Source organism: Sparus aurata, chromosome 11 (assembly GCF_900880675.1).
Source record: "Sparus aurata chromosome 11, fSpaAur1.1, whole genome shotgun sequence".
Taxonomy (NCBI): domain Eukaryota; kingdom Metazoa; phylum Chordata; class Actinopteri; order Spariformes; family Sparidae; genus Sparus; species Sparus aurata.
The window spans coordinates 2,051,324-2,078,444 of record NC_044197.1 but is presented as its reverse complement, the minus strand read 5'-3'; the positions used below and the strand labels follow the sequence as shown (position 1 = coordinate 2,078,444).

Below are 27,121 nucleotides of genomic sequence, written 5' to 3'. Positions count from 1 at the left end.
TGAGATCAGGCAACTGCGAACTTTGTTCAGCAAATGGGTTTTAGTGTTTTAGCAATTGAGAAAAACTGTAAAAGGGCAACAGGTGAGCTCTTCTGTTTTGGAGCAAAGGAAAACATTGCTTGTGATGTGGATAATTTTTTATTTTTTATTTTTTTTTACTGTAACTATACAGTGAATTATTCTGTTTTGTATGTAGACCACTGTATGTGCAACTTTGTGTTGGTTGGGGTGTACACTATGTACATTGTTTTTGTGGGATAAATAAAATATATTTGTTGTTTATTTGTGTGTTCTGTGTATAAAAACAATATTTTAAAATATTTTAAAACACACTCATGTATGTACTGTCTGTAGTAAGTGTAACACTGAACAAAAAAAGGCCTAAGTCATTATGATGAATAGAGAAGAAGTGTTTTCCATTCATAGTGTTTTACATTGAGCACATCAATGACCAACTGGTTCTTATAAATGTCTATTCATATGATGGTTTGTGTGTCATTTGAAAACAAAATACCATTTTGAGAAGAAATAACATTGTTTTGAATGTAAAGTTTAATTTTGCGGGAGAATTGAGGGTTTTTGCCCATTGTGTGTGTCTTTTTTTGATTTGTGTGTAGAGTTCTGAGTATGAGGCATGATTTCAGAAAATGTGTGTAAACAATCACGAAAAACTGTAAAGTACACATGAGTTCAAACCTACATGCCAAATTTGGTGAGTCTGTGAACATCCTAAAGTCCTCTAAACAGTGTCGGCAAATTAAAAAGATATGGACTTCCTGTTGGGGCAAAAAAAATCCACAACATTAATTCCTGCCTGGCTATATCATGAGACCTATTTTCATTACGATCAGAGACTGTTTTTGGTCACATGACTCGGCGCTATGAAGTCCCCTGGCAACGCCCACAACCCAATCACGTTGAATAATAATGTTTCACCAGATGTGACATGTGTGCAGTTTGGTGAGCTTTGGGGGATGTTCAGGCCAACAAACATGCGCTCCCTGATTATAGTTTTTGCCGAATTCTTACACACATGTTGCAGACTTTGGCTCACTGTGTCATAACTTAACACACAGGCCGAGTGGGGCGTATGGTGGCAAGTTGAGTGCAATAAATCTATTATGGTTGGTGAACCAGTCCCGAACAGAGCGGCCCGATGGAAACTGACATTATCCCAGATGACAACAAACTGGGGCTGCTCTGGCTCCTCACATCAGGTGTATTGGTAGTGCTATGGCTTAGACTGATTGGTCTACAATAAGATTTTAAATGTTTTCATGTGTGTGAGTCTGTGTGCTTTTCCAATTTTAGTTGAGTTTTGTATTCTAAATGGAAGTGTTTTCCCAATGATTGCATGAGATTTCCTTTTTGAACAATGTAAAAAAACAGTGTGTAGTGTTTTGCAAGAAGTGTGTTGGAGAATTTCAAACTCAGTGCAAAGCATATATTGTGTTGGTGCTTTTGTTTAGGGCATGGTCACCAAAGTTAGAGGTTGTGATGCTTTGGGCATAGTAACCAATTTTAGTGTTTAAGCATTAGGCAAAAACTGTATTATAATAATGTTTCACCAGATGTGACATGTGTGCAGAGTTTGGTGAGTTTTGGACTTATTTCCAGAGAGGAACATTTTGAACTTACAGAAACATGAGTGTCCTCGCAGTGATGGTGCTCGGGCCCTAATTAAACGTTACACGAGTCAGATTTCAGGAAAATTGACGCTCGACTTACGTTTAAAAACTGCGCAGTTTGCGTAAAACTACGCACGACAAGATTTCCTGCGTGTGTTGCCGTAGTTAGTAATGGCGGAGCTCAAAGAGGCAGACGCTGGTCAGCTTCACCAGGAGGACGTCGATATCAAACGTAAGTTAACTGGCCCTGTTTGTCGCTTGAGCGCTCAGTTTGTGGCCTTTAAGTGTGAAATAAATCGCAGATGAGTCACCATCAGCGCTGTGCAGTGAATTCATGGAGAATTTGAGTTCTCAACTGCTCAACTGAACGAGGGCCTCACCGCGGAGCTCCGCCATGGGACCTAAATAGTCAACAAACACAGCGACAAACGGGCTGTGGCTAATATTAGCTAAGCTGTTGTCGTTAGCAGTAAGCTACATTAGCGAGCCCCTCCACAGAGGCTGTTTCACAGGGTTGAATTTGGGTTAAAATGTTACTACAGTTTCGGTCGACACGGTCTCATCACGGAGCTGCACTACAGGACCACAGAGCCGCTCAGTTTGGACATCAACCGTGTGATTATTAACGGGTTATTAACGGTTTATTAACGGTTTAACCTCCACGGAGCCGTTGGTTAAAAGACGTTGGCTTTAGTTTGCGAACAACAGACGAGCGTTAGCTAAACTTCAGGGGATATTAGCATCCTGACACTGACAATAGGATGCTGCTAACCAGTGGTGGGAAGTACATTTACTCAAGTAAAGTACTTAAGGTAACAGTTTTTCTGTTTTATTTTGTCATCCCTGACAGCTTTTAAAGATCCCATGACGTCAAAATGGCTGTTTAAGTTGTCATATCTCTCAAATACACCAGCATTAGGCCCGATAATGGCAAAAAAAAAGGTATTTAAGAGTATGTAACTGACTGGAAAATCATTTAAAATGTCGATGACTCATCCTGCACTCCAGGGGTTATGTTTATTTGTCGTCACAGCACTTTCGATGAACCCTATGAGACCTGATTTGATAAAAACTTTGTATGGAAGTTAATGAAGAGGGACAAATAATGTATTAATCCTGTTTGAATTATGTCATGAATCACACATAGGATCTTTATACATTTAAAAGAGATCATGTTTCAAGTCAATAAAGTCTCAGTTTGTTGTAATAAAAGTTTAATGTTATGCAGCTTTGTGTTAACTACATCTGCTCGCTGAACACACATCATCAACATGGAGACAACTCGGCACGGAAAGGGTTATAATGAAAATGAAAATCACAATAAGTCTGCGCATGTTGACAACTGCAGTTGTGTGAAAGTACAGTTGGTTCTGGTTCAGTTCTGTAAGCTGCTGATATACAAGAGCAGCTCGACAATCTTTAAGTTAGAGGTTTTGGTGAGCGTTCAACAAGATGACGTGACTTCTTTATTTTATGAGTTGTTGAAGCTGACAACTAATCTATTATTTGATTGCTTGTCATCTATTAACTTTTATCAATTGTGATATCGTATTAATCGTTTAACTAATTCTGTTGGGTAAACTAGGTCAAAATGATCTGATTTCAACTTGTTAGATGTGGATATTTTCTGGTTAGTTCCTCCTTTGTACAGTAAATTGAATCTCCTTGTGTAGACAAAACAAGACGTCATCTTTTGGAAACACTGAGCCCCATTATTCACTATTTACTCTGACAATTTACGTTAACATTTTGACAGATTAATCAGCAGTGAGCATTGGTCATTAGTTGCAGCCCTGACTCAGACTGGTGTTCTTTCCTTCCTCTCTGTCCCTGAAGGTGAAGGTGGAGATGCACCCTCAGCTGGCGACCCGGCTGCAGAACAAGCGGCAAAGCATGAAGCTGCTGCAGACGCCGATACCAAACCCTCAACCACGACTACTGGTGACTGACCAGCTATCTACTGACTCTCACTAAAGCTTTACAGACAGATTTTTTCTGACCTGATATAATGAGAATTCCTCTCTTCCACAAACAGATAGACACATCTCCATCCAAACCAAACTGGAGGGCCTCGAGATCCTCGTCGACCTCGACGGTGGTAGGTTAACTTCTTCAATAAATCCTCATCACTTCTTCTCTTTTTCTTTTACGTTTCTTCAAAGATAATTTAGAGGAGCTACAACATTTAACTGTTCAGACAATAAGCATGATGACCTAAAACTGAATTCTCAGTAGCTTTACTAAATAACCATTCACTCTCTGCCTGTTTGTTGTTTTCCAACTGTTCAGCTTTGATTGTTTGCTTGATGACTTTGTTTGAAAAAGATCCCCACCCCATCTTGAATGAATGTAGAAACTAGAATATTTTTGAATTTTCAAGCTTCAAATTCAAAACTGTATTGCAGACTCCAGATAAAAGACAAGACATAACATAAAATAAATAACACACAAACTCACAGGTAGGGGTGCAAATTTGAAGCAGTTTCTTCCATTGATAGTCAGCAACTTCAACAACCAGTCGCGATTTTATCATTAATGTGATTCCTCCGTTAGAAAGCTGCCTCAACCACGAACGTCTCTGTGTTTGTTACTTGAAGAATGATACACAAAGTAATGACATCATTTTAATTGTGGTGTCATTCGCTATTCAACAACTCTCCCAAAACAATCCAACCCACACTGAGGCTACTAAATAGCTCAACTGTAATATTATCATTGAATATGAAATGTACTCTTGTATTTAAAAGTTTAACTGATTCATCATTCACTATTTACATCCCTATTAACAAGAAAAAAATCATAGTTTAAATTTAATATACAACTAAGATGATTTCTCCTCAGTGACATTAAGTCAGCAGGTACATTTGTACATAATATTTCTTTAAACAGATTCCTGCAGCAACAAACATCTGACCTGCACGGTTCCGTCTCTTAATGAATATTCTCATGGCATCATTATAAGCTACCCAAAGTCTGTATATGCTGCTTTTCTGTAGTTTGACCACAAGTGTGCAGTATACAGTGTTGCACTGTATGTTGTGAACAGAGACCTCTTCACTCCATCTGTAAACAAACTCAACTGAGAGCATGTTTGCTTCTGCATACATCTTGCAGCATTGCTTGTTAATGTCATCATCATCTGCTTATAAAAGTCCTCAAGATTATTATCAGACAATTTGAAGTTTTTTTGACATTTCTTTCCATTTAGATCTACAGATTAAGAAAACTCATACTGGCATTGCATGTGATATCCTGTTCAACACCATACAGAACATACAGTAGAGTCAGGAGCTGCTGATTTTAACTATTTAAGCCGTTGTTCAAGCAAATATGCAAAAACAAAACAAGAAAAAAAGATTGACCTCCATCCTCGGTTGGTGACTTTGCCACCTTCTATTCAATTCCATTCTTTTGAGTTTTTGAGTCGGACACAACAAGACATTTAAGACATTTGTCTTCAGGAATCTGATGGGTATTTCCAGCATTTTGTGACATTTAAAAATACAGTTTTTCAGCCAGTTGTTTAAACAAGAAAGTAAACTGCAAATTCATCTGTGATTTTCACTCCTCAGCGGGACGGAAGTCGTGTCCTCTGTGTCCGGAGGAGAAGTTTAAAGCCTGCTACAGCCACAAGCTCCGCCGACACCTGCAGAACCTCCACTGGAAAGTCTACGTGGAGTTTGAAGGTGAGAAAACACAGTCACATTCTTTTGGCCACATATTATCTGGTGCTTGCATAGGTTTGGAATGAGGGAAAAAAGTAGGCAAAGCTAAAAATGAGAGCCCCATTGATCAGTTTGTCGATATTATCCACTAATATTGGCCAATCACAGATATACAGTATCAGTTATGTCAGTATTGTCTGATATGTAAACATTTTTACAGATTATATTGCAGAAAAAGATGCTACGGGTGATTCATGATTATTAGATTCCAGGTGAAGTTTACTGACTAAAATGCTAAAAGTAATGATTTCCAGAACTGTCAAAATATACAACCTGTGTGAAAGTGACAACTTCTACTGACATCTCAACTTAACTGTTGATCTTTTAACAGGTCAGAGGATGTGCATCTGCCACCTGCCCTGCAGAAACCTGAAGCCCAGCCTCAGTGGAGATCAGGTGAGAAATGAAACACACAAACTGTCTGCACGTCGAGTTTCTTCATTTGGGAACAACAGCAAACAGTTTGGCTTCAGGCGGCATCACCACAGTTTGACTCATTCATGTCTTTATTGGAGAAACTTATAATCTATATTCTGAAATGTTACATCAGTATCGTGGATCAGAAAAAAAAGATGGAGCTCATTTCCAAACTGAACTTCACAGTCGTGCCATATTCAATCCACCCAAACACAGAAATTAGAGGGGTCAGATAAAATACACACATAAATTAATTACCAAGTGTACTCGTTTAAGTTTCAGGGAATACATGAACACTTGCAAATAAAATTTATTATTGGAGATTTTATCTGTAATAGCGATCAAACTAAAAAGCAAAGTTATAGTAAAAGAAACTCTCTCTTCACTTATCTTTTATAACCATGCTGCATATCAAAGATCATCACCTGTGAAGTGGCTGCAGTCACCAACATTGTTTTTTGTGTGAACTCCTTCAAGGCACCGGGGAGACACGTGGCTCATTACCACTGTGTCGTGTGTTCAGTCACCATCGCCAGGAAGACGGACATGATCAGCCACCTGAAACGACACGTCAACAAAGGAGAGACCGAGGCCAGTTACTCTGGGAACTCTGACGTACCGTTTGAGGAGCCGGGTAATGACCACTCACACCATCTCTGCTCACGGCTCTCTTAGCCTGCCAGTGTTAACATCTGTCTCATCTGATCCAACCAGTCAGCAGTCTACATTAACGAATCACCTGATTCTAAGAGTTGTTTCACGAGGACAAACTTAACAAACTTTGTGAAACGACTACAACAAATTCTAAATCATTGTCTCCTTGTCCTTGAACATTAAATCAGAACATTAAGTTGTTTGTTTCCTTATGAAACACAAATGTAGGAAGTGATTATGATGTTTGTGTGTGATTGAATGTGTCTGCAGCTCCGTCTGGTCAGGCGTATGAAATCATGAAAGAACTTGGAACCAACGTCCAGCTTCTGCCGAACCACACCACCCCACAGAAGAGTGACACCTACTTCAACCGCAAGATGAAGACCAACAGGTCAGCCGGCACATGAGATGACTTCTTTTTTTAAATGTATTTCTTTTTTTTTAACCCTCACATCTGATTAAGCAGAATGTGTTTCTGTCTGTTTGTGTGTGTGCTTCAGGCAGCTGGTGTTTTGTTCACTGGCTGTTCTAGCGGAGGAGAGAAACCCACTCGAGTGTCTGGATGCTTTCGGAGCAACAGGTGAGAGTATAATGATCTCATGAATCAATAAAACAGCAGTAAAACACACAGAACTCCACTGAAAAACAAATCAATACCACACAGCCTGATGTTTTAACTGCCGGACTCTCTCAGGGATTATGGGCCTCCAGTGGGCAAAGCACCTCCGCAACGCAGTCAAAGTCACCATAACGGACATCAGCGACACGTGCGTCAAAATGATCAAGGAGAACTGTGAGCTCAACCACATCCGGGCTGAAGGAGGCTCACGAGTCCCACGGGGACCCGACGGGACCAGCAGTGAAGCCAAGGGTGTGTCCATCGCTACCGTGGAGGTCGCCAAGATGGACGCCAACGTCATCATGCACCTGCGACCCTTCGATTACATGTAAGTAGGAGACCAATCCTCATCTTTAGAGATTTCAAAATATCAAAATATATATATTGTGTATTGCAATATAGCTCAAATATATCACAATATTATATGATAATAATGAATCTCATAATACCCCCTCCATGGATTTTTCTTGTATTAGTAATTTTCTTCAGTTTACACAGATGTTGCTTGTCTGTAAAAGAGGATAAGCCTGGATGCATGAGTTGTTTCTTATCCTGCAAGTATTGATATCAATATTCATATTTAAGAAGGCTTCAGTTAATACTCCAGTACAAAGTGTGTTTTTGCTTTCTCACTCCGACAGCAAGTTGAGAAACACACTGCTGTGTCCGTCTTTCATCTTTTTGTGCCCTCGATGTTGTCGGTTCTTCTAATCTAATATCAATATTTTGAAAGGCATTGTGTTGAAGTTAGATTTAATCAGTCACTTAATGTCGTGAATCTTTCAGCCACTTGGATCCTTATGGGACGGCAGTGAACTACCTGGACGCTGCCTTCAGAAACATCCGGAACCTGGGCATCATCTCTGTGACGTCCACAGATACGGGCTCTCTGTACTCCAAGTCTCCCAACGTCACCCTGCGTCACTACGGCTGTCACATCGTACGCACCGAGTACTACAAAGAGCTGGCTGCACGCATGGTGGTAGCCACGGTGGCCAGGTAGATCTGTCTGTCCTGAGGTGATACTGAGACGGGAAAAAAAACGTCAGACTAGAATACTTATCTCTAACCATGTGTTGCAGGGCGGCGGCTCGCTGTAACAAAGGCATCGAGGTGCTGCTGGCGGTGGCGTTGGAGCATTTTGTCCTGGTGGTGGTGAGAGTTCTCAGAGGTCCCACACAGGCGGATGAGTCGGCGAAGAAGTTACGTAAACTGGTCCACTGTCAGTGGTGTGAGGAGAGAGTCTTCCTCAAACAAGGAAACATGGTGGACGGTGAGTCTGTTACAGAACCGGATTTGATGGTTTGACTTTGGTTTGACAATGTTCTTGAATATTTATAAAGTACAACATATGAGAGTTTGTGCTGTGCAACTCCCAGTATTGTTTTACCAGCTGGATAAGATTTTGTAAACTTTGAGTTGACAGTCATCTGTCGCTTCCTCACAGGCAATAAAGACAGCCGTGTTTCTCGTCTTTTTCAAGATGGTGTTTGTGTTTCAGCGAGATAATCTTCACGGATGATTTTTAAAAGCAGAAATGCAATGGCTATAAATATTTTATTATAATACTTTTATTAGATGTGGTGTTTAATTTGCTCGACACATAAATGGAACTACAGTTACTCTCACATGTTGTCAGGTGCAGCTTGTTGACGTTATTCAGTGGGTTTGCCAAAATATCTTCTTTTTTATATGAAGTTTGGTATGAAGCTTAAAGTAAATCCTGTTCAGTGTCTCCTCCAGACACGCTGCCCTGCAACTGTCATGGAAGTCTGCCTGGAAAGACAGCGGTGCAGCTTGGACCATTATGGTAAATCTCTCAGCATGACACACACACACACACACACACAACTTCTGTATGTAACAAAATAAATCTGAAAGCAGAAATTGAGATATACTGTAAGGTGACGGTCCTCGCAGGTACAGTACAGGTATTGATGTGTGTGTGTGTGTGTGTGTCCAGGTGTGGTCCACTGTTTAACACAGGCTTCCTGAGGAGGATGCTGTCGGCGGCGGTGCAGCACAGCATGGACGACATCCAGCCGCTCGTCAAAACTCTGATCTGCGAGTCTGAGTGCACCACCCTCAAGTCTCTCGTCCACGGGCCGTCAGCTCTCACCAACCAGGGTAAAACTCCGACATCACACCTGTCGTATGTAACGTGTGAGGAAAACTCGTGTTTACAGAATATTGTGCTTCCTCTCTGCAGTGGAGTGTGGAGTCGTCATTAAGACCTTACAGAGTGGAGAGGAGTCGGGTCCTGCTGATCAGTCCGGTGAGTCCGTCACAGTCGTTACAGAAAGGTTTCTTCTAGTACAACTGAAAGAGAACAATCTTTTTTAGATGTACACATTATCATACAGACTCTAGAGTTGGATTATTCATTTATTTATTTATTTATTTATGCTCAATACCAGCTTATATGTGTCTCTTTGGAGTTATATAATTTGTTGAATTCTGTGTCGCATCCTCAACTGTGATGTAAAAGACTCTCAGGTATATTTTGTTTGTTGACTTCCTCAATGTTCACAAAGTCTGTAAAGTCATGAAGCCGCTTCTGCACAGAGCTGGTACGCTGTTGAGTCAAAATTCAATAATATATTAATACTAAGCGTGTGGTATGTCCGAATTCAGCGCTGCACTTCCTGTGGTCCTCAGCAACAAACCTGCCAAGTGTGAAGTAGATCAGATGAACCGTTCTCAGATATGTGAATAACACACAGACAGAGTCCTTGCTTTATAGTTTTCACCGAGATCCTCCTGATTCGTGCACATTTACAGCCACAGGATTTAGGATCAAAGCATAACCCCAAACACTGTGTGATGCTGAGCAATCATAAAATAACAGGAAGAGAAAAGCAAAGCAACAAGGAGAAACCAGGACTGTCCAAGGCTCCATGTAGTGCAGACCTTTACAGTCACTGTAGCTCTGCCATTGTCCTCTAGAGGGCAGTGTAGCCCAGCCAGGGAAAATAGTCTTTAACCTCCTTATCTCATTTTTTCATGAGTTTCCCCTAAAGATTCTTGTACTCCAGAAAACTTTTTCAGATTCTGTGTACTGTATTTCTGGTTCTGGTTCTTGAAACACTTGTGAAAATTGAGATATTCTTGATGTAAAGATGGAGCAGAGTATCAGAGGATATTAAACATGACGTTGAATCCTCTCAGTTTAGTTTTCTCTTCAGATCTTAAGTAGTTTTTTTTCTCTGCAGGGAAGAGGAAGACCGGAGAAGAGTCGGGTAATGTCGTGAAGAAGCTGAAGTCTGACGCGTCTCTGGAACACCCGTCCTTCTACTACAGCATCCACCGCCACAGCATCAAAGGCATGAACATGCCCAAGTAAGTGACCTCTGACTTCTTTGTCTCCGGGTATGTGGCAGGTGGTGGACCATCGAGGGAGTCAGCCATTTGTTTTGTTTCACTGCACTGGAAAATTCCCAGAGTGCTTTGTAACGAGCTTGGAGCATCTTTGGTCATTAAACGGCTCGTCTGAGGGAATTCCCACTCGAGACGACAAGACGAGAGCTGGCGGCTTCAGCTGGAGGAGCGACGACTAAAAGCTGCTTTCAACTCAAAGAAATCATTAGCAGCGAAAAGCTAATGTTAGGCTATAAACAGACGACATCACGGTCACATGACTTAAACGTCACCACCACTAAGCGGCTCACTACACAATTACTATACAGGTTGTAAAGTTTGAGTTAGAATAGTGTGTAACTAAAGTGGCCTGTAAAGACGGACTAGTGAGTAGATGAGTCTCCGTGTTCGCTGTGAGGACGTTTAATGTCCCCGTCAACCTCTGTAGTCTCATTCAGACACTCATTATTAACCACTAACTGTTTTTAACACAGAGAAGAGCTTTATAATTAAACTGTGGGACATTTAATGATGATTTTATGTCGGAGAACAAAACCTGAAAACCCTTAAAGCTTGTGTTAACCAAACACTTCATGTCAAGCTTCTAAATGGAAACTGTTTGTCTTTGAGACGAGAGAACTGAGGTGAAAAAAGGTTAATTTCATTCCGGATTTTAGGACTCACTGTTTAGTCCTTAACAAGCTCTGTTTCCTCCAGTCTGTTGATAAAAAATACAATGAGCAGCTGTTTTAGGAAATGACTGAACCTTATTAAAACATTGATCTATATTTTTGTGAGGTGTTCTTAAAGATTTATGTCCTCAGTAGGAGCCAATGAGCTTGGAGCTGAGAGAAAGTGTTGAACCTTTGTTTTTCTATTTCTCTGCACAGGTTGAACAAGTTCCTTCAGTACCTGACGGAGGCCGGCTTCAGGGTGAGTCGGACTCACTTCGACCCGACGGGAGTTCGGACCGATGCCACGCTGGAGCAGTTCAAATCTGTCCTCACCAAGTACAGCGTGCCAACGTACACCAACGCCACGGCCACTCAGACGAGCGTGAGCATGCAGAAAACAGTGTGAGAGAAACCAGCACTCACACTCCTCAGTGCCTGAGAGGATCCAGCCGCTCTCAGTTGCTGTCCTGTTTCTGCAACCCGAACAAAGTTCTGACTGCACTGATCTCTGAAACGAAGTAGAAACTCTTTAATCAAACCCAAAGTGAAATCTGTTTTTATTAAAACTGCAAACCAAACTGATCCCGCAGCACAGATGAGCCCAGTCTGTCCTCTGTTTCTCTATTTATTTCAGATTCCTCCTCAGAGAAAGTTATTTTCTAGCTGGTTTATTGTTTCTTTTTTTTTTTTTTTATTCTTCTTGTCTTATAAAAACAAAATAAAATCTGCTTTCTGCATGTGTGTGAAGTCGTGTTATTCTTCAACCTGCACAGACATTTCTTTAAGTGTTCCTGTCAAAGTTCAAATCAACGAAAAGTGTAACAACAGTTGAATCAAGCTTCAGTTTTTTTATTTATTTAATTATTTGAAGGATAGTCCCTTAAGATGAATCATCTTGTTTTCAAGGGAGTCCTTAACATGTATACAGACAATAACAAGACAAAACATTACAACATGACATTACATTACAAGACGATAACATCCACACAATACACTCTTGACCCAACCGTTCCCTGCCCCCACAGTCCATCTAGATTCACATTTATACACGAGTGGTATTATAAACTACCCTTATTATATACCCATCTTCATATCCAGTACATTCGTCCATTCAGTGTCGGTGAGATGTATTTTATCCACAGTTCACCAAAGATCAACATTATCGTCAGTAATTTGTTAGAAACAAGAACAGGGTTTTTGTAAATGAATAAAAAGGGATTTCCTAAAGAGATGAAAAGAAGTGATAGATTTAAAAAAATTAGGCAAGGTATTCCAATCTGACTTTGGAATTGAAAGGAAAATCGACCAATTTCCTTCTGAATTCTCGGAACAAAGAAAAAAACAACTGTCAGTATGGCGTAAGTAGTGCTGTGACCTATAGGGGGTCAAATATTGTTTTAAGTATGGGGGGTATTTATAATAAATACATTTGAAAATAAACTTGTTCACAGGAGTCTAAAGAGTGACGGCATAAGATAAAGATGGAAAGCTTAACAATTAATTCCAGTGAAAATTGTGAGAAAACGTCCAACATGAGGATGATAAATTAACAGCAAATACCTAAAATCTTTTACACAGTTCATCCAAAAAGTAGAAGAGATGTCTCCATACAGCTCGTCTGCTGTCGTCACAGTCTGCAGAACAAACTGATGTGAAAAGATCAGAGAAAGAACTCATCATCTGTCAGATTAATGTAGTCGAGTCGAGGTATAAAGTAGAATTAAGAGTAAAATAAGTAGTAAAAGTAATTCAAAATTGTACTTGTGTACAGACGACTGACTGCCAAAATAAAAACTTCATAAGTAGCTCAATAAATTACTAAATGTAATTAAATGCAACAAAAACCCTTAAAAACAAACATATTCTAGAAGTGATTTAATTCATAACATGTGAACTGATACTTCTGTTTTATTGGGATTCTGTACTTTTATGCCTTTAAATTAAATTCTGTTATTCATTTACACTACTTGTTTTATTTACTTATCATGTTATTTTACATATTTATTCATGTGTTTTGCAAAATGCAGCGAAAACAACAGAGAAACAAATACGTAAATGAATCATGTAAAATAACACTAATGAATAAAAAATAGAAAATCTGATAAAATTGGATGATTTTTACAAAGGTAAATAAACACAAGTGCACATTTAAAAAGAAATGCACATTGTTGTGACATTTTAGATTTATTTAAAATATCTGCTGTGGTGCAATTAACAACATATTTATAGAGTCTGATCAATATATCTATAGGTGGATATCGGCTTCTTACAGATAAATCTGATATTAAAACTGAAGTTTATTCATGATTGTTTATTATTATTAAATTATCTGTGAAGTTTACGGTTAAACTAATCTTAACCTGACACAAAGTGTTCGATGACCATATTTCAGGGCTCCCAAATCAATAATCATCAGGCTCTTATATTTACTTATTTATTGAGCATTTATTGATCGGATTATTGTTTTGTATTTCGGCAGTGTTAGTCCTCCATACATCTTGTCGCCTGCTTAGTTCCCTTCCCTCTGCTGGTGTTTATTGTTTGAGTTTATATATAAAAATGTTGTTGATGCGGGCTCATAAATAAAGTTTATTCAAATGTAGTGTCATTAATCTTCATCACCATAATTACAGCTGTGATCAAAGATAATCACGGGCGATTTTTAGGCGCCTTGAGGAAGATAAAAAAGAAAAGAAAAAAGAAAAAGCGAGCTGGTTTTTCTGCCTGAGCGTCCCTGGATGACACAAGAGGAGGAGGAAGAGGAGGAGGAGGAGGAGGAGGGCGTGCCGTGCTCCTCCTCCTCCACTGTTGCTCCTACAGACCGATGTGACGGTGTCAGTACCTGAGGACTGAAGCGTACCTGTGGATCCTCTCCCTGCCGCAGCACCATGGGGATCTCCGCGTCCAGTCTGCTGGATGAGACCAAATCTGCCTTCATCAGAGGTAAGACGCGCCGCGGACGCGCCGCCGCATGTTGATCCAACACGGCGGCTCCCTCCTGATAACGTCTCACAGCAAAACTTCCTCTTCTCTGGTTTGTGTTGTCGCGGAGCTGAACGTGTAATTGTTGGTGATTAGTGGACATCGGACAGAAAACTTCTCCTCCCTTTTCCTCCCTGCGCCTCTGGGGAAGCTTGATTTCAGCGTCTGTCCGGATTCATCTGAGCGTCTCATTCAATTACTGAGCTCAAATCTAGAAATATAGTTTTACTATTCTTATTTTATTTACATTCTCGGGAAGCAGAACGATGACTACTTTCACCTGAACTTGTTTCCAAAGATCTGGATCTCTCAGTGGAAACCTGTCAGTCTGGTTTTGTTGCGTCTGTCCTCAGAAATATTCCACTTGTGTGTTTTTCTGCTCTCCGGGCGGTTTGTCTGACAGATTGAGACGCTTAGATTTAAAGCGTCTTCTTATTTCCAGTCGGTGTTTTTATCAGGTCACTCCTGACTTTCCAGTCCTGCAGGGGGAGAGAAAAAGTGAGGGAGGAGAAAGTGCCAAGACCTGTTTTCCCCCCTTCTGTCTCTGGTGTCCTCTGCTGCTGGGTGTGTCCAGTCATGGCCACAGAGGACAAACGATGCTCCTGCTTTTCTTTATTGTGTGTGCATGACGCACAGGTGAAGACAGGTGTTCCTTCATGGATGGTGGCCTGTGTGTAACAACTTTCACAGAGCAAATCACACAAATACTTGAGCAGAAAGTGTCTTTTAATGGAGAGGATGTTACTTTAACTTTAATTCACAGTTAAACAGAGTTGCAGCATTCTGCTAACCAACTGAAGTAGCTGGGGACTTGATTTAAAACAGAAAACAGCAAATAAAAGAAACGGAAAAAGGCTCTAACTCCATTCAGACTTTGCAGAATTAGCTGTCAGCACTTCCTGTTTGCAGTGAACCTGTGGAAGTACAGACAACTGTCACTGGGTCACTGTGATACTGAAGAAAACCTAAAATCATAATGTTTCTAAGGCAAGTTCAGCACATGTAAGGAGCGTCTTTTTTTGAGGATTCCTGAGCAGATTTATAAAGTCCTCCTCTCCTCCTGATGATATAAAGTCCTCCTCTCCTCCTCCTGATGATATAAAGTCCTCCTCTCCTCCTCCTGATGATATAAAGTCCTCCTCTCCTCCTCCTGATGATATAAAGTCCTCCTCTCCTCCTGATGATATAAAGTCCTCCTCTCCTCCTGATGATATAAAGTCCTCCTCTCCTCCTCCTGATGATATAAAGTCCTCCCCTCCTCCTCCTGATGATATAAAGTCCTCCTCTCCTCCTGATGATATAAAGTCCTCCTCTCCTCCTGATGATATAAAGTCCTCCTCTCCTCCTGATGATATAAAGTCCTCCTCTCCTCCTCCTGATGATATAAAGTCCTCCTCTCCTCCTCCTGATGATATAAAGTCCTCCTCTCCTCCTCCTGATGATATAAAGTCAGGTGAAGTGTTGTAGTCCACAGAACAGTTCTGGAGCTTCACAGTAAAACAGAGTTGCAGCGTTCTGCTGTGATCACAGTCTCCTGAAGCCCCAGAGGTCCAATACTGAATTGAAAAGATGTTGTTTATAACCTTTATTAAGCTGAAATTATGATCAATTAATCGATTGGTTGTTTGGTCCATCAAACGTCAGAAAAAGAAAGCAGAAAATATTCACATTTAACAAGCTGGAATCAGAGCAGTGACTCAAACTGATGAATCGATGATCATTGTTGAAGCGCTGACGTTCATCATGATTTCTCCGATTCATTCAGCGGGTGATCAATCACACTGATTGGTCAGTATGGAGGAAAAGGAGTCAGGAGGAGACATGAGACGCACACCTGAAGTTAGTCTGATGATCATCAGCTGGAGTTGGTTTGAAGGTTTCGAGACTGAACAGCTGCTGCGTTCACGTCACCGACTGATCACAGAGAGTTCGAGCGCTTCATTCATGCGTCCAGCAGCCGGTCAGGTGTGCAGGATGGAGGCCGCTGTCGGGCCGTTCTAGCTTTCTTGGGGTCGCCTGAACAACAGCCGGGGGTTCAGTGCTCCGTGAAACCAAACAAAATGAAGGTGAAAAGTCAGAGAAGGCTGAGATGAGACAAAAGAGAGCTCGGACAAAAGTGCAACAATGATTCAAAATGCAGAATAATCAGGTCTTCTACAGCCGGAGAAAAAGGCTCGTCTGTGAAACAACACCGCCACGTCTGTTGATGCTGGCGCCGGTTGCGTTGCCGCTGCAGTTGCCGTGGTAACAGGACAGAGTATCATATGCTCAGGATGTAAATGGAAAAGTTAAAAATCCTGTGCCTGAGCGTGTGTCCTCTAAAGTGGAAAATCATGTAAATGTGTTCATGTTGACACACAGGAAGCCTCAGAGAGTCTGCTGGGTCTCATGAACCTGCAGATATCAGTACACAGGTCATGTTGAAGGCCGTCAGACGAGCGCGTGACGGGCTGGGAGCTTTTTATCTGCGCTGAAAGCAGCTCGTGGCATCGAGACTCTGGGACGTGTCCGGGCTTTTCATGTTTGCCTCGTCAGTTTTTCCTGGCTGCTGTTTTTAGTGCAGGACTCAGTCGGAGCGGTGACTCTGTGCATCATCTGTCAGAGTGAAGACATTCCTGTGTCTCAGTCTGCAGAGGGTGGAGGGTGTGTGGAGGGTGGAGGGTGGAGGGTGGAGGGTGTGTTCGGGAGATGAATGTCAGGGTTTCTGGGTTGGGCTGAGATGACAGTCCAGTTCTGGCGGAGGCCGATCCCTCGATGGAATGATGTCACTTGTCCTCTCCGTGTCTCTCTGCAGTGTTTGGACTGTGTGATGTAGAAACACTTTTCTGTTTGATTCCCACTCGTGTGACTTTATTTGAACAAACTCAATCTCCAGAATGAATGTTAGCTAAGTAAGTTTCTGCAAACTGTTTCCATTTGTTGCAACTTTCCGTTTGTTTTGGTTGAGTTTTTCTGTTCCTCTCTCTCGTCACAGCGCTGTGTTCGTTCTCTGGTTAAGCTCAGGCTCAAAAACCACTCGGTCAGGGCGACGGAAACATCGTGGTTTCTCCTAAAATACTTGTTTTGGTTGCTGCGTTCACTGATGGAGATCGTCTGACTTCACGTGAATAATATCTGCTTTTGGTCTCCACAGAAACAGCTGGAGTCGGCAGCAGGTGTCCTGTAAAAACACCTGCTTGTGATGCCATTCACATCTGTATAAATCCTGTGGTGTCCTCTCAGATATGCTCCACCTCTGTCCTCTTTCACCTCCTGTTTGACAGTCAGATAATAATCATATAACTTGAGCATGATATGACACGTTTTGTATGAATGTAAACCTTGGAAGCATCTGTGGTTGGCAGAAAGATTAACTGCCAACATTACATCCTGGAGACGAGGCTGATTTGGCTTTTTTAGTCCATCAAAGTGATTTTTTTCAGGGGGGATTCAGACTGAACACAGTGTGAAGACGACACACTGCGCTGGCGAGGGCGTGTGGTTTAACTCTCTTTATCAAAGTCAGGGTTGCTTCTGTTGTTGTTTCTGCATAAATCCGAGGACAGAAAGTGGCCGCGCTGCTGCGAAATTCTGATTAAAATCAAATGTTCAGCTCTTCCTGTAAGAACTTGATAATGAGGCGGTGGAGGCCATATTTCACTAATTGCTCCAGCGTGTCTCTGTGGGGCTTTAAGGATTCTCGGGGGATATTCTCAGCTCAGCTTGTGAGATGTGTTTTTTTTCCTCTGTGAAGACTTGAACATGTAGATCCCTACAAACGACGGATACCAAACCACGAGTCTACGGTTCTTTACAGGGACGATGAAGAAGACATTTATTTATCCGAGTGTCTTTAACATCTGGCAGCGAGGTGACTCGTGTTTGTCGTCCACATATTTTATAAAAGGGGGAAAACAGAGAAGCTCAGCGGGGCAGAACATCTGTCAGCTCGGTGGAGTCTCTGTGTTACTCAACAGTTTGAAGCGTTTCCTTCGTCGTCACCGCTCACAGACTCACGTGTTCAATCTGCACCGACCTCACGATTAGATTCAGATTCACCTGTCGACGATTCTCAACTTATTCTGATGAATCTCATTGTGTCACACACTCCTTCTTCTGTTCTTCTTCTTATTTACATAGAAAAAACATGTTGGTCTGTTATAAACTTGTACATGAAGATGAATACTTCAGTTTGCTTTAAGAATCAGAATCGACAGTAAATATGATTAAAACTTTCAAGTGTTGCAGCCAAACAAGCGTCACGTCAACGTATTTGTCTTTGTGTGCGTATTTGCAGTTGAAATTCAAGACATTTTATTCTCAGTCGCAGAACTTTATAGTAACTCAGATTCCTCCATCGTGGCTGTAGAGTTTCTGCCGTTCCCGGTCTTGTTTTTGCTGTCAGCGTGCCGCCGTTCTTCATGCTGTGTCACTCGGCCTCCAGCTGCCATTACACAATCCCTCAGATATTCAGAGGAGCTGTGAGTCTGTGAAACTTTCCCCCCCTTCAGATCTGAATGCTCAGCTCTCCACAAAGAGAGGAAACTGCTGCTGCTCCGGCTCTCAGCTGGAGCCCCACCTGTTGTTTACCACGACCGACCGAGTAAATAAAAACCACAAGTACAAATACTGCACGACCTGCTGCCACTCAGACGGCTTTCACCATGAATCCTTTTGTTTTTGTTCTTCCTATCAGCATCATTTGCTGCTTTACTGCGCGATGACTCAGAGTTCAAACGGGACGGACGAGCCTCTGACATCATGTCAGAAACATTTTGTCTCCAGGCAAACAGCTCCTCCAGCCGAGATCGAAGCCATGAAGGTTTTCCACAAACGTTTGTCCGTCTTCAGCTCGTGTCTTTGAGAGTCAGTGCCGATGCAGTTTTTCAAGGTCTTTTCATGGAAGTTGAGCTCTATATGTGGGTTATTTTGAGTGTAAACACAAGAGATGAAGGTATAGAAACTCTGATGGTATGTGAATGTCAAACAGGCCCTGCAGCTCGTAAAAGTCACTGACAGGCGGATCAGAGAGTTTATGAGTGTTTCAGAAAAGCTTTTAAATGGTGACGCCCATCTGAAGCAGTTCACTCCCTAATGATCGGGGTGTGTGAGCATCTTTCCTGTCAGTGGAATCACATCAGGCCAATAAACGCTGTCAGCGCAGTGAGGGATGTTTATCGATGCGACCTTTCTCCGTGCGGCTCTTTGTCCTCTAATTGCATTCGAGGACGGAGCGAAGCATCCATTTATCTGAAAGACTGTGACCTCCTGAACATCCGTCAACAACCCACAAGGCCCTTTAACAAAACTCAACGCTGCTCTTGAAGACTCTTCTCAAGAGCTGGATGAAAAATATAAGTTTTTCTGCTGCACAACGTGACGACAACGGATGGTGAAAATCTAAAAGGGGCATCGGGGAGATTCTTCAACGTGAGACGACAACTAACTGTTTGAAACAAGAGGAAAGACAGAAATTAAGTTCTCAATTATCAACGACGCACAGCTAACGTATGCTAACATCAGCTGCTGTTTAACTGTAGTAATTAATAACAATTTGTCAGATTGTGAGCTTCCAGCTCTCAGTGTGACGTCAGAGAAAAATGGCCGCCATGTGAATATGAACATTCCCATCAGCCTCAGCTGTACCTTGTGTTTAGCTACTGCTAGTATGCTAACATGCCGAGACAACACCGCGAACATCAACACGACCTCAACATTAGCGCTTGACGACATTAGCATTTAGCTCAAAGTGCCACTGCAGCCTCTTAGTCCTGTCAATAATTGATGACTGTCTTCTGTCAACTGAATTATTGATTAATGAAGCATTTCTTCAGCTTTTAGTCTGATCAGTTCTGATCTTTATGCTGTGGCTTCGTTCTCCAGAGATCAGAACACACACACACACACACACACACACACACACACACACGCACACACACACACACACACACACGCACAGCCCCCTCCTCTTCACACACTCATTGTGTTTTTGCGAGACATTTTTCTGCCTTGCAGCGACTTGTCGGTCGTCTCGGGTGTTTCCTCCTGACACCACCGCTCAGAGGAGTCGTCTGAGCAGCTGGCCTGCAAGTGGAAAAACAATACAACATTATTTCTGAGTGTTTTTTGGTCTCACTGTACATTAAACTTCTTTGTGAAACACGTTGAGCCTCTTCTGAACGTGTGTATTTGTGAGTTCTGACTCGACGTGTAGATTTAACTTGAAACTGTTTTAGAGACGTCGTCAGCAGTGTGTCTGCATACTTGTTCACCCTGTCATCATGTGTGTTTGCATGTCAGAGTTTGTGTGTGTGGAAACAATAACATGTGCGGACTTGTTAAAGTTCCACACACACACACACACTCAGACATCCACTGGGGGGACATTCTCCAGCTCATTGTGATTATCTCATTAGATTTTTACTCGTACTCTCCTGAGAGACGTTTGAGACTCACTCAGAAAAGTCCACAATCCAGAGTGAGCGCTGATTTCTGAACACCCGCACGCACAAACACACTGTCCTGCCTCGGTGGCCTGTTTCAGAAGGAAATATTCACGACGTCACTGTGCAGATATGCAACAACTCGCTGTTTCAGTGCACAGAAGTACCCAGTGACTGATCCTGAGTAAATCTACACATTTCTACAGGTTGAACCTGTAGTAGATGTGATGGAGGATAACATTTGAGTGTGTGCAGGTGAAGTGACCTTGTGTTTAACTGCAGGGCTTCAACATACCAATGTTTTCATTGTGAATAATCCGTCGATTGTTTTCTCAATTAATCGATTCCTTGGTTTGTTCTAGAAAATGTTGAATAATGTCGATCAGCGTTTCATCTCATTTTCTCCAAAACTCAAAGATCTTCAGTTTACTGTCACAAAAGACGAAAAGAAACCAGAAGATGCTCATGTTTTAGTAGCTGCAATCAACAATTAATCGATTATCAAAACAGTTGCAGTTTATATTGATAGCTGGCAGCGACTTGATAAATCGTGAGTGAGTTCATGAGTTAATTTCACGGTACAAGTTTAGTTTTGCTTTCGTGAAATTGTTGAGCAGAGCTAACGAGCCGTCCACATCTGATCCTGTAGATGAATTGAATTAGAAGACGACGCTCTGAACGAGAGTCTCTCATTTGAGTGTGATTCTCCTCGAATGCTGTTTTACTGTGAAGCTCCAGAAATGTTTCGTGGACGACGAAAACTTAAACTGAGGAGACGATGACTGAAATATCTAAATGAGACTTGGAAATGAATTTGGAGGATTGTGCAGCTCCGGTGGACGACTGAGCTGTCTGAGTGTTTTCTAGCCTTCAATAATTAAAGTGGCCTTATCTTTTAATCTTTAACTGACCGAACTTCATCCTCAGACGACTGATGAAACGTGCAAAGAACCTGCGAGAACTTGTGAAGACAGAATGTTTCTACTTTGGTCTGACGTTATAGATGTTGGAGGTGGAGGAGCAGGTTTCTTCAGTGAAACACACACACACACACACACACACACACACACACACACACACACACACACACACACACACACACACACACACACACACCCCTCACTCATAGTTCACATACCAGCACACGTCTCAGGTGACGGAGAGGTTTGTCACTGTGAACATGTACAGTGTGTTCGGAGGGTTATTGATCACTGTGAGCGTTTCTTCTTCTGTCCGGGGATCAAAAACCCAAAGAAATGAATGTCGTATGAAACAAACACAACATTTGTTTTAGATATCTAGATATACATTTAAGTTTATAACCATATTTCAGTGACCGGTCTTTAAGATGAAGCAGACTCTGTTGCACCTCCTGGATGTATTTCTAACAAAAGCTGAGCGAGAGTGAAATCCTACGCACACACACGAGCCGCAGGATTATTCAGCTGGTTTCCAGGAGCTTTACTTGCATCTACAACGTGGATTATTCTGCAGGTGTGGCTCGCCAGGTGTTGTGTTCTTGTGCAGCTGCAGCAGGTGTATCGTACGGCACACGGCCACATATTATCACCACGCAGTGTTTCTAAACGTTGTCAACACACCAGAAGTTTAAACTTTGAGACAACGCTTGTGTAAAGAAATACTCCTCAGTGCTCGATGGCAAGAAGAAACAAAGGCCTCAACACACAAAACAGCTCCCATTTTTTATTTATTTATTAAAACCTTGCACACAGTAACTGAAAACGTACCAGCAGATTGATAATAATCTTAATATCTGTGCAGACTCAGGTGAAAATCTGATTGTAGATCTTAAACGTTTGCACATATTCTGTTTTTTTTAAACACGTGGTATCGAAAAGTAACCAAAGTATTGATGCTTTTGACAGCTGGAGCCTGACAGATACATTCCAATATTGATTTATCAGCTGATAGCCACATTTTTTATTATGATCCCTGAAATGTGGTTATCAAACACGATAACAAAGACTCATTAGAGGCAGATTTTACAGTTTAATGATGAACTTTATTGTCTAAAATGAAATCTGTGCACTGAAACTTAAACGTAAACTTCCCTGAGAATTGAATAATTATGAATTACCACGAGCATCTGCTTCTGCATTATAATAATTAATTACAAAAGAGGGTTCAGAGGATGAATACATCGATATCAATATATCTGTGATAGCCATATTATACTATTGTCTCCTAACAGAACCTTAAAACTGATTCATGACAAACCAACAATGGAATAAAAACACATTATCGCTATTTTTAGTTTTGTCTCTGAACTCTGAGCTCACTCGCGACTCTTTAGAATAAAGAAATAAACAATTAGACAGCGAGTGTTCAACCAGCGGACTGTTAAAATGTGAGTGTGTACGAGGGATGTATTACGGAGAGGCATGTGAGGATAATTACATCATCGTAAAGAGTTTCCTGGCACAAAAGCTGCAGAAAGCACCGAGTTCCTGAGAGAAATCCACTTTCAGACAAACACATTTGGTAATACGAAAACTTTCTTAAACCAACAGAAAACCTGTTTTGTTTTGTTTTTGTTTTTGTGGACGTGTTGAGTTTTGGGATGAGCTGGCAGAGCAGATTGTCACGATCCCGTTCTCACATTAAAACGTTGTGTTTACAGGCTGGAACGCCCTTCAGTTACAAGAAAACTGGAGACGTGAAGTCCAGCTATGAGCATAATGTCGTCCACATAATGACAGTCTGTGGTTCATGTGACCACGTTATTAGTCTGCATGTAAACACTGACGCTCGCTGTGTGACGGCTCGTCCGCTCTGCACGACCCTGTGATGTTGCTTTTATGACGATTTTGTCTTCGTCTGTTTTGCATCATATGATATCTTTATGATCTGTGCTCGCCGCGCCGCACAATGTTCAGCTTTAACAGTTTTTTTCTTTACTGGTGCCAGAGGACAGAAAATGAGAAGCAGGCAGATGGCTTCAGTCCTGCTGATTAATGAGAACGGTGCTGAACAACAAGACAAAGCAGCGACTGTGAGTCATCAGTGATCATGTTAATGAGATATTGATTCTGTTTTTTTTTTAAATATTTTTGTTTTGTTTATGAAATATCACATTTTTCTGCACACTGTGAAAATGATTCAGGTGTGAGGAGGTTTGATACGGATACAGACGGAGCTTCTGTTCCTACTTTGTGCTTATTTCAACCGTGTTTCTGCAAGTTTTTCTGATGGCTCGCGGTTAGAGGAAGACATTTTGAAAGATGGTGAGGGGGTTTTAAACATCTGCGTGATGTCACTTTGCTCGACAACAGAGACGATCTGTTACTACAGAGCAGCTGTGAGAAGATCAGGACAGGAATTAAACAAAGGAAGTAAAAATGGAGGCCGATTTGACTCTGAGCGGCGCCCTCCAGTGAAGGATGTCGTGCTTAACATGCATGCTAACGTGAAGGACGCCTGGAGGTGTTTGAAATGGACGTATTTCTTTCTGTACGTAGAGGGAGAATAAATAAGCTTGAACTCTTCAGCCATCTTGGCAACACCAAGTTGTATTGATGCTAACTGTTTCCTGGTTCAGCTCAATGAACCTCAAAAAGATGGAAGGATCATTATGTCACATCTTTAACTCTGCTGACATATCTACATGGTTTGACTTGTGATGAAGGAATGCCTCCGGAAAATGAAAAAAAGCACTTCACAGAGGAGGCTAAAGGCCAAATGTTTATCGCCATGTTCGTTCCTTGAATTTGAGTCCGACGGTCTCCAGTTCGCGCTGCTGGTGTCGGGATAGCTGCAGTCTCATCAGCACCACAGTCCGGCCCAGTCTCAGGTGCTCCGCCCACCTCTGCATACTAAATATCCATCGTTAAGATTGGCTGGTGTGTATTTTGATGTGTGTTTTGGAGCTCTTCTCTTAAACAGCTGAGGCAAAAATCACTCCAAATCCCCCAAAATACACCCGTTACCTTTTAGAAAACGCCGGCTGTGTGCAGCATGCTGTCGTGTGCTGTTACTGATAACTGTGGTTTTGTGCAGCTGATTATGCACAAGGTGAAAACAACAAAGCGCTCAATGTCCGCGTGAGTTAAACGAATCATTTGACATTCAAAACGGCGTCGATCAGCGATGTGTGATGTGACAGTGACACCGGTTTGTAGGTCAGCAGACATTCATGTGGAGGCCGTTAGGGAACTTTAAAACACTTTTCAGAACTTGTTTCTTAGATCAGGATGTCGGCACTTTTATTTTTATTTGTCCAACGTTGGTTGCTGTGGTAACCACGTAGGCGTCAAGTCCCCCAGGAAGAGCGCCCGGCTTTGGGGCCAAATTTCATAGCGGCCAAACTGTGTAATGACATCGTTGCGTGATGCACTGGGGCCCAAAAAAAGATATCCATCCATCCATCCGTTTCTGTCTCTCCTGACACATTTCATGCAGGTTATTTTGCTGTTCAGACTTCCTGAAGTCAATCTGGATAAACCAAAAGACAGATCTGTGCTGGCAGTCTGAACACATTTCCTCAGTTCATGTCAAAGATCTCACTTCTTCTCTGACTCACTGCTCTCAGATCCAAACAGATCCAAAGTAACAAGCTTTTAGACTCAATTATCAAACCTCTTTGCACACAAAGAGGATGTATTATAAAGGCCATCTCAAGGTGTGTCTGGGTGCTTCCTCCCTCCTCCAGCCTCCATCCAGTGTTTGCATATAGCCATTCAACCTGAAAAGTGAATATATTAAACAAACAGCGGCTGGTTGTATTTGCATAAAGAGCAGCTGAGTGATCAGATCAGCTCTGACGTCAAGGCCATTCAAATCCTCTGTGAGCAGCGAGAGGAGGAATCAACTGTGTCCCGGCTGCAGCCACAGCGACCGAACCAGCTGACAAACAAAATCCGTTTTCTGTCCGGGCTCTGCGTTCTCTCTGTAAGATGAAACCTGCAGCTTTTTTACGATCGCCCCCGAGTGACTCACCGCTTCTTCTTTATTGGAAAAATGTGAACCTCCAACCTGACTGAAGTAGGCTGCAGCTTACATCGTTACATAAGCAGAGTCTCTGTTTCTGTCTGTGGACGACCGGGTGTTGTCTAGAAAAAAAAGTTATTTTCTGTTTCAGTGCCCAATGAGCCTCTGCTGACAGCTCAAAGGCACAAACCTCCATATCTCTGAGACTCTGCAGCTCATACTGAAACAATCTAGATGTATACAAGGCAAGACAAAAACAAATACTGTGAACTGTCCCTTTAAGAGATTTAAAGGGATTTCAATGAATTATCTGCAGGTTCAGGGGCCTTAAACATTAAAGGGGATGGATTTCATGCTATCTGGTAAATCTGGGCTCTTAAAAACCTCTTTAACCATTAAATTAAAGGGGCAGTATGTAAGAATTTTGGTTGGAACTTTGAAAAATTAAAACATTAATGTGCAGCCTAAACCTCCGCTAGTCCCTGAGCTCCGAGTCTGAGCCGCTAGCCGAGCAGCTAACTGAGCTAACTAGCTAAGGGCAGCCGCAGTTAGCAGCTTCTACGCCGATTCTTACACATTGCATCTTTAAGATCTTTATAAGGCCAAAGTTTAAAGTTGTAGTAGTTTTTTTGTAACTTAGGATCATTAACGTCTTGAAAACGCCGTAATCAATGTAGAAAAAACATGATAAAGACATTAACACATTACACACCATCAGTTTATCGGTTTATTATCCCAAATCTGCGATAACTTCGTTAAATATATGAAGGCTGACTAACGATCCCTTCACACAACCAACTGCTGACTTTAAAAACAGCCTAAATTGAAATTGAATTGTCCTGTTGAAGGTGTTTGTGTATTTAAGGATTCGCTGAGCGTATTTTAACGGACTGTGTTTCACAGTGGAAGTAAGAAGGAGGTTGTTTCTTCATCAGCAGCTCGGAGCTGTGGATGGAGGATCTCAGGGGACCTTCCTTGTTTTTTCCTCGGTCTCAAACAATGTGGCGTGTAAAAAGGTCAACGCTGTCTCTCGTCTCCCCGCTGACCCTGACGAGGCCTGACAAAGCCTTTCCCCTCTGATCAGCTCATCACGCTGGATATCCTGCTCCCGTCGTTAACAGTTTCCACCTCCAGTCCACAGAGATGACATTTCATTCAGGAGTTGTACCCTGCTGGTGGTGGACAGGGATTTCAGAAGGATCATCCGAACATCTGGACCAGAACAAGAAAACCTCTGAGGATGTTCGGTGGGAGAATCCAAATGTTTTGTTGACCTGCTGACATGAGAAAATCACATAAAACCTTTTTCACAGTTCATAATCTTACACAAACTGTAGCTAAGACATCACGAGCAGCCGTACTTTAGAGGAGCACACGCCAAAGAAGTTAGAGTATTCCCACTAATCAGGGTTTCCTCGTATACATTTGTTATAACACCACATTTGAGAAATGTTTCTGTCTATCGTCCTCAACGGTGAAGTCTAAAATCCGCCCCTGGATATGTCCGTCTCAAACGATGTAACTTCCCACGTACTGCCACGAGTCCGTGTGGACGTTGAACAAAACATACAGTAGATTTTGACGGTGATGGAGGAGGAGGAGGAGGTTGTGATGGTGTACCTGTGTACTGAGGCTGTGTTGTAGACAGTGTTCAGGACGTGTGCACGGAGAATTCTGGAGAATTGACGATGAATGT

The 27,121-nt window shown here is 41.9% G+C and overlaps 2 protein-coding genes across 3 annotated transcripts in view; both read left to right on the top strand.

The window, feature by feature from the left end:
- The first annotated feature begins 1,725 nt into the window (after positions 1–1,725).
- trmt1l (tRNA methyltransferase 1-like) lies at positions 1,726–11,714 on the top strand. 2 transcript variants are annotated; one of them, XM_030432130.1, is made up of 16 exons: positions 1,726–1,860; positions 3,465–3,569; positions 3,664–3,726; positions 5,201–5,314; positions 5,685–5,749; positions 6,248–6,404; positions 6,695–6,815; positions 6,925–7,004; positions 7,119–7,371; positions 7,830–8,042; positions 8,126–8,316; positions 8,787–8,853; positions 9,007–9,170; positions 9,253–9,318; positions 10,256–10,382; positions 11,291–11,714. In XM_030432130.1, exons 1-16 carry the CDS (start codon positions 1,800–1,802, stop codon positions 11,478–11,480), a joined length of 2,037 nt encoding a protein of 678 aa, XP_030287990.1. In that variant the 5' UTR covers positions 1,726–1,799; the 3' UTR covers positions 11,481–11,714. The 2 variants fall into 2 exon arrangements, with proteins under 2 accessions (XP_030287990.1, XP_030287989.1); XM_030432129.1 differs by having other exon boundaries at positions 8,775–8,853.
- Positions 11,715–13,809: 2,095 nt separating this feature from the next.
- The window catches only part of LOC115591137 (protein Niban 1-like), a 29,246-nt gene continuing 15,934 nt past the window's right edge, over positions 13,810–27,121 (top strand). Inside the window, exon 1 of the mRNA XM_030432851.1 lies at positions 13,810–14,017. Coding sequence (XP_030288711.1) covers positions 13,963–14,017 — 55 coding nt within the window. The 5' untranslated portion in view covers positions 13,810–13,962. The remainder of the gene's footprint in view (positions 14,018–27,121) is intronic.